At 39.9% G+C, this 8,457-nt stretch overlaps 1 protein-coding gene across 2 annotated transcripts in view; it reads right to left on the reverse strand.

Moving 5' to 3' along the window:
* Positions 1-7,516, reverse strand: part of wnt7bb (wingless-type MMTV integration site family, member 7Bb) — a 106,158-nt gene extending 98,642 nt beyond the window's left edge. The window contains exon 1 of one of the 2 annotated variants that reach the window (XM_057837362.1): positions 6,897-7,516. In XM_057837362.1, coding sequence (XP_057693345.1) covers positions 6,897-6,970 — 74 coding nt within the window. In that variant the 5' untranslated portion in view covers positions 6,971-7,516. Of the gene's footprint in view, positions 1-1,735; positions 2,088-6,896 lie in introns of those variants that run through there. The other variant, XM_057837361.1, reaches the window with a different exon arrangement.
* Positions 7,517-8,457: the final 941 nt, after the last annotated feature.

Consider the following 8,457-nt stretch of genomic DNA (forward strand, 5'->3'; position numbering starts at 1 on the left):
TAATTAATTGCAATTCAAACCATTTCAAAAATATGCCATATTTTTCTGTAAATGGAAATGGAATGGAAAGATAAGACACAAGACGGATATATACATTCAACATACTGTACATAAGTACTGTATTTGTTTATTATAACAAATCCACAAGATGGCATTAACATTATTAACATACCTTCTAGACTTGTAGTTCTTAAAAGATAAATGTTAGTACAAGTTATAGTAATTTTATATTAAAACCCCTCATAATGTTTTCTCCTGAATAAAATTTGTAAAATGTTCAATCAAAAAATTAACTATTAGCTCGCCATTGTTGACGTCAGCGAGCTGATTGAAATACACCACAAGGTGTCAATGGCGAGTATTAAATTACTTAGAAATCAAGCCAATGAGTGCGTTTTGTCCCTCGACTGACGCTGTAGCTCCCTGTTTGTTTTTTTAGACTGGGTCTATTGTGATTCACGTTCATTTGAGTGCTGCCTTCACAACGTACGAGACCTCTGATAGTTTGTATATTGTGACTAAATATTGCCATCCAGTGTATGGTTGAGCTAAACGAGAGCTAAACGAAATCTTTGAATAGAGTTTGACCAAAGTCTAAGTTTAATGTGTATTTTGCATAGCTATTTTGATTGGGAATACCAGTTCTCTGCATTGTTTTTTAACTGTGTGAGAATAGGGCCTCATTAACACAGATTGAAGTGCTTTTCTTTTTGTGAACATTATTTTTTTTTTGAGAGGTATAGGAATATTATTTTTGTTGTGCTTTCACTAAATGATACATTTGTTTGTTGTGAAGGAGTTGCCAAAGCTTATGCCAATAAACGGCAAGATCCAATGAACGCCTGTGTCGACTCTCCTTTCTCTGCCTCTAAGCTCTCAATGTGCAAAAAAGGGCGTCATTTTAATCTGTTTGAGGGACTGCATGAGTGGGTCATTCCACGCATGCGTTAAATTCGTCAAATATTTTAACGTGATTATTTAAAAAAAATAATTATTGCCCATTGACGCGATAAATTTGACTGCACTAAAATAAATACATTGAAAGTGAGGTGGATTTAACCCACACAAGCACATAGGAGAATTTTGTAATGGTAGATTTGAACCTGAACCTGAGAACTGCAAGCCAGATGCGCTAACCACTATTCTACCCCAACAGGAAACTTGCATGATCCGAATAAACAATGCGTTTATGGCTTTAATGTGCAAGCCATGAATTGGGTTGTGTGTACGCTCTGAGCGAGCCCACTTTTAACTTGGAAAACCCCCCCAAAAGCCACACATCTATTTTAGCAGCAGGTTTGGGGTCTCCGGGCAGCAAAGGAAGCGGGCAGAAAGCAAGAAAGGAAGCAAAAGAGCGAAAGAATGGCTTAGTAATTACTTTGGAAGCCCGGATCCTGCAGGGATGATTGGTGTTTAATTAAAAGCCACGGGGCATTAGGGTGTCAATCAAGTGATGAATGGACTCACTGGGATGATGAGGTCATAAGATAACACTAATATACTTCCCCCCCTAAATTCTTGAGGGTGGTTCATTCGTGCTTGAACATCTCTGCCACTCTGTGGCCAAAATGAAGCCGGCATGCAGAAGTTTGTGAAAATTTGTTCCAGTGGTGTCTGATTGAGTGTGTTAAATTGGGAAGTTTTATAGTAGGAGCATGACAGAATATGACATAAATGGAAATTTGATGCGTGCAAAAGAGCTCATTAAGCGTCCGGCCAATTGGTGCCCACTTACAGGTAGCTGCCGCTGGTGAGGATGAGAAAGATCTGCGGATAGTAGACTGACAGCAGAACACTGCGCGACGAGAACAGGATCATGATGACATGGAGGAACGAAAGCGCCTTAAGCGCCTCAGACAGATGAGATATAAAATACACTTTCAAAGAAAAAAAATAATTGTTTAGAGAAAAAAAAAACTCCTTCTCTGCTTTTAATTCCCAGTTTTCTCTTAAAAAATAAAAATAAAAAATCCAGCTCTTGAGTCACGCCGCTCCGAGCTGCAGTGGCCGTATATGCGAGGCCGGGGCCGGGATGGGCTCTGACATATCTCCGCGGCAGTGACGGTGGTGGTGGGTGAGATGCGTTCAGGGACCTCGCATGGCAGAAAAGTGCCTGTGCGCGCTCGGCTCCGCAGTCGCGGCTGCCATTGGGCGGCCGGTGACGACTGCAGTCCGCCCACTTTGCCACGGCGGGACAATAGGAAGCGGTGGGGTGGGAGGTGGGGGGCTGACACTGATCCGAGGTTTCATTCATCATCAACCCACCGCACTTCTCTCCCTCTATCTGCCCCGCGCACCTCCCTCCCAAACATCAACAAACACCGTCATCGCAGCTTCCCTGCGCGCAAAAAAGTGGGGTAGGGATGGGGGGATCAGCACATTTTTTTGGCAGGATGAGTCAGTCGGCATCCACAAGTTGGTGTTATATGCAAGCTTTCGGCTGGAATACGACGAATATTCCCATATCACCACTGTCTAGGGTTCTAAAATAGCACCAAGTTGCACTATCCTGCACAGAAATCCTGGTTGAAAGAGCCTCTATATTAGGGGTGGGAAAAGTATAGCCTGTGGGAAATATACAGGGGACTTTGTTTTGTAACCCGGCCACTTTAGCTGTTAAATTATCAAGAGTCCTATATATTTATTGTAAATTTCCCCACGTTTTTCTAATTAGAATGTATGTTTTGTTGTAAATAATCACATTGGATACAAAAAAAGTTGAAAAATTTTACATTTTCCTTTCAAACGTTTTCAGTATTGAATTAATTGCTGTTAATTGAAGTTTAAATGAAAAATGTTTTTTTGTTTGTTTTTGTTTTGTTTTTGGAACGAATTGTGTAAAATTTAGACATTAGGCTACATTAGGCTACGCATGATGCCCACCAGCATACCGCACGAATGCTATTTTTAGACCATGATGTTGCATCGTAAAGCGGAAGTGGAACATTATAGACATGCCCTCGCATACAAACCATTATATTTCTGCTAGTTTTCTCCAGTAATCTTTCAAAAACGAACATGCCGATCAAGCTGAAGCTGCTGATATGGAACTTGTAGAAACGACTCTAGACATTACAACATTTGAAGAATGTTTTCTTCATACGTTTCCCGAAACCAAAAACTAGGGGTGCACGATAGATTTTTGAAACCGATACCGATATCGATAACTTCCTGCTCCTCAAGGCCGATACCGATACAATAACCGATAATCTATATATCCTTTTTCAATGTATATTCACCTGAGTTTTTGAACACCTGTAGGTCAAAAATACTAGTGGTTGATTCAGCATAGATTTGCCTTTGACCGAACCAGAATTTTCATGATGACATGAACATTATTATAATGAACAAAACAAAGACAGTAACAAAGCTTTGCATACAGGAAAAACAGGAGTGGAAACAAACACATACATCCCAATCCGACACCGTGCCAAAAATATTATTAAAAGGGCCGATAATATATTATGTTATCGGGTTTATTGGGATGACGTCATAATTCCTATTATCGGACCGATAATTATCGTGCACCTCTACCAAAAACTGAAAAAATGTGAAGAATGTATCAACTTGCGCAGACATTTAACACCAGCAAGGTGAAGCCATTCACATTTTATATGCAGTAAACATTTTGTCGGGGGGCATGGTCCTTCAGAGGGTGACGAGGTAAGCCATTTTGACATTTTTTACAGATTTTTAGCGTGGTGTTTTGCCGTGCTGCTTCTGTCTGACAATGAATGACCTGAAAAAATTCAAATGGAATCCAGTGAATTTGGCACCAGGGACATCATTTTCGGACAGAATTGGTAGGTTTAGCTCTGTGAAAATCTCCTTCGTACACTATTTCCATTCATTTACTATTGGGAACAAACGGAAGTGTGTGTCCGCCTTAGCAACAGTTGCTAACGTCATGAATATTAATGAGCGGAAATGACGTGTTGCTTGCGGTACGTCATTTGGATTTTTTACTATAATTTTGTGTATCTGTTCATATTGCACAAACATGTGATTCGCAGAGTTTTTATTTTTTTCTTTGAAGCTTTTTTTTTTTTTTGAAGCAATTTCTGAGGATTTTATGTGACCACAGCCAACATATTTTTAGCCTGATAGCTTCTTGTGCGGTATCAAGAAACAAAAGCTATTATTTTGCACCTTTTTCCACTATTGCCCGTTCACGTCTGCTGTTTGTTTTGTCGAACATTGGTGACGTATTTCACTTGTTAATGACGTACAGTTCAGATGTAAGTGGTCATAGTGCGAAGGAATTGTATACATATTGGAATTATATTCACATATGACAAAGGCCTCGGTCAGAATTGGACAGTTCATACTGCATGAAAATGTCAGCATATGGGAAAAAAATCGACAAAAAAATTGACCTGCATTGTGAACGTAGTCTTAGTCCCATTAATTCAGACTCTAAAGCAATGACACTGACATACAAATCCATTTCAAAAAGCAAAAGTTTCGTCGATTCCAATTTCATTCAAAACATGATTCTTAGCAAACATGTATTTTTCATGGAAATAGTTACATCAAGTTAAAAAAAAATAACTTGGGCTATAGGTTAATGACACATATTTTGTCTAACAACATAACAATTCCAACGCATCCATCTCATTGGGAACTAAAACGAAACGAGGCTCTTAAGCATAAAAGTTTACACACCCTTGCAGGTACAATACACGGCAATCACAATTGCTATAATAATAATGCTGCTGAAGATGAACTTGTCATGCTGGATATGGACCCAGGCAAGAAAATAGAAATAGTTGGACAGATTTGTGCGTGCATGTGCGATTGTGTTGCTACGGGTCTGTCAGTCAACACCTGCAGGCTCCAGTCATCGTAAATGAAGAGGGTACAATGAAAGATTTAGTGAGAGTAAAGGGATGGAAGGAATGAACTAAATGGTCGGGCTTAGTAAACATAGTAAGCGCGCCACACACACATTCATAGTAGAAGTACACTGTCATGTGATATGAGCATCCGTCGAGCTTGAAGTGTGTTTCATGCTCCACTCCACAAGAGCTTCTCCTTATTCTCCCTACTTATATATTTATCCTATCTGGCTAGACGATCACCAGCAGCCACACCATTAGGAACACCTGCGCAAACAAACAATTGGAGGATGCTCTTCTAGCAAGATACTGTACAAAAATAAGCATGTACTTTGTACCATATCTTTCTATCAATCTGTATATTACAGCAATGTATCTATTTTGCAGTGCAAGGTACCAAAACTATTGAATTCAGCAGGTGTATTTTCACTAAAATATATTTAGAATTGACTGTTTTATAGGACTGAATGAATCACCAAAATCACTCTTTTGCACAAAATACATCCATAAACTACACAGTACAAAATGTGTAAAATGCACTCAATAATCTTGAATGATAATAAAGAATTTTATAATTTAACTGGAAACGGCCATTTCTGGAGAATTATGATGGGGCTTTGATGTGGTAGATACAGATCTATAAGGTCACCTCCTATTGATTTGGGGACATGTCCTGTTCCATGGCTATCAATGACATCGACTTACATGGGCAGTTGAAAGTCAATGGGCTGTAATGGTAAGTTTTTGGTCAAAAATCACAACCACACAGGTTTTTCTGCCATTGAAAATGAATGGGAAATTTGGACGTACATGGCCGTCAATGGCATGGACGTGCATGGCTGTCAATGGCATCAACTTACATGGGCGCCAGTTGAATGTCAATGGGCTGTCATGGTAAATGGTCAAAAATCGCAAGGACTTATGTTTTTCTTCCATTGAAAATGAATGGGAAATTTGGACGTACATGGCTGTCAATGGCATATCATTAAAAATTCATGGCGCATTTTGGGGGAACCATACATTTTTGCCAAATTCAGTATACAACATTTATGCCCCTTAACGTCCTGGATTTTTTTATGTGTAAATTATGTGATTTGGTCAAAAATTGTAGGATGTGATGCATTTTGTTTGTTTTTTTAAACTCGGGAAATTTCTGAGGGTCATTTGATAAATTCCCTGGGTCACGCAAATTTTGATATTTGAATAGGCTGTGCGGCGTGCCGAAGAAACACCATCCAAAAAAAAAAAAAAAAAAATGAATTGAGGAATGAGGAATGAATGAGGAATTTTATACTAATTTTACTATCTGGGCCTTAGCCTTGCAAAGCCCCGTCTAATAAGGGAAATTTAGTTAATCACACAGGATATATATTCATGCTATAGAATGTGCACATATAGGATTTAATCTAATTTTTATCTCGATGTAGGATTGCCTACATTTATTCCACAGTAGGTGCATTTCTAGGATTAAATCCCACTTTTCTGTATGATAAATCTCCACATTTTTGCACTTTTATTCAAAACATATATTACAGTTGATCACTGAGTTGATAACCTTCTGACTTAATCACACCTCCTTTTTGCCTAAATTTTTTTTTTATATTTCTGATTGCCATATTTTTTTCCCATCCATTCATCATATGTACTTTAATATGTACTTTCTTTCGCATGGAGACTTCTGCCCTTGAAGTGCATCAATCTACCCTATTATTAGCACATTGGTGTCAATTTTTCCTCCACTCAGTGATTCCCGACACTGTGAGTGTCTTCTTGTGTGTTCTTTTAAAGTGAGCGGAGGCGGTGAGGGGAGGGATGAGGAGAGTTAAAGCTAAACAGGTAAAAACTCAGTCTGGGCCAATGGAATGTGGAAATACAACTCTGGTGTGGTGCTATTAAAGAAAAAAAGGTATGCATGGCTGCAGACAGCAACTTGAATGGGTGGGAATGACACCTAAAAAGCACTGGTTGAAGCTTTGTAATCAATGTGCATTTAAATGTTGATAAGCAGCTATGAATAAAATGTGCAATCACTGATATATTAGGATAAGTAAAACTCACCCAAGTCTGAGGTAGATGATGCCCAAACACAGGAACACGGGGTAGAAGGTCCAGGTTCGGAGGGGTTTGTGCATGGTCGTTGCCACTCCGTCTGTGGGCCATGCACTGGACGTACTAGATGCGTAACCACAAAGCGACCCACAAAAGGCCTCCTAACTCTAGCCGAATTAACTATCCCTTCCACATGCACGCATGGCGACTCTTTTCCGCGGCACCCAGCTCGTGTGGAACCGTCCCCAGGGTGCAGTCCATGGTCCGGTCCGAAAAAGCAGCAGGTGAGATGATCTGAGCCAAAAATAAAAAAGAATGGAGGACTTTTTTTGCGTCCAGGCCTCTCTGCTTGATTATTCCTTGAGCACCTTTCTTTAAATTAACTCCATAGTGTCCCGCTGCCAAACAGGTAAGGAAAGCCTTGCGGGAGAGGTTTACGCCTTCTTCTCCTCCTCCTCCGCCTTCCTCCTTCCACGCGTGGATATGCAGATGATATTGGGGCCGGGCTTTCCTTCCACGCTCGCCGTGTTGCAACAAAACAAAGCGATGATGCGAAATGATGCCTTTTATATACTCACAAAAAGAGAGGGGGGCTTTTTTTGCAGCTTTGCATACGAGCGGTTCGCTTTTGCGGCTTTTTTGCGCCACAACAGCACGCCCCGTAGACCTAAGGCGCAAGTGGAATGTCGTCCACAAAGCGTGACTAATAATAATAATGACTAATGATAATGAGAAGAACGCACAACTGGCGTCAGAAATGCGGGAGGAGTCATTTAGGATGTGTCAGTCACGCTGATTTGTGATAAATTGCGCACAAAAAGACGTAAATTTATTTCAGAAGAAGAAAAAAAAAACGTTCCCATCACCCGGGGTTGATTGCGGTTGGGTTCTGAGCAGATGTGTACCAAGTTTGAGTGCGGGTATACGTCACAAGACTCCCCCTGCTGACAAAGCGTGGGAAGCACTCGTCTGATGACAATTGGAACCACTCAGGAAAGCATCATGCAAGTACACTATTTGTTTGAATTAGGATTTTAATAGCCTTGCATGTAATAAGAGCTTACGGCTTTTTAAAGGCAAACTCATGTTTCAGACTAGAAGCATGAAAGTAAAGTGCTTGGCACATCTGGCTCACACTTGAGAGGTTCTGGATTTAAATCGTGTGTAATAAGGAATAAAAATAATAACACAGGAAAGTTTAACTCATTGGCTCCAATTGATGTGGGTAGAATTCCAAGCCATAACCCTAACTGGGAAGAATGGTAGCAAATGAACCACTTATTCGCTGTCACCCTCACGGTTCTAATGGAATGGACATCTACTGGCGACAATCTAATTTAAATTCACAACAGAAGGCAACCTACAAATACCAATACAGTTGCCTTCTGTCTTATTTTTAAAAAAAAAAAAAAAAAACATGTTTTTTTTTTTTTTTTTTTTTTTTTTTTTTTTTTTTTTTTGTCTCAGCTCTTCATTTTAACCTTATGCCATTGACAGCGATAGTCATCCAATGATTTTGACTGGGACTGCTGGCAGCAATCATTCACTGCCAGTCGCTCCCAGTTCAAAT

The sequence above is a fragment of the Corythoichthys intestinalis genome, chromosome 5 (assembly GCF_030265065.1).
Source record: "Corythoichthys intestinalis isolate RoL2023-P3 chromosome 5, ASM3026506v1, whole genome shotgun sequence".
NCBI classification, from domain to species: domain Eukaryota; kingdom Metazoa; phylum Chordata; class Actinopteri; order Syngnathiformes; family Syngnathidae; genus Corythoichthys; species Corythoichthys intestinalis.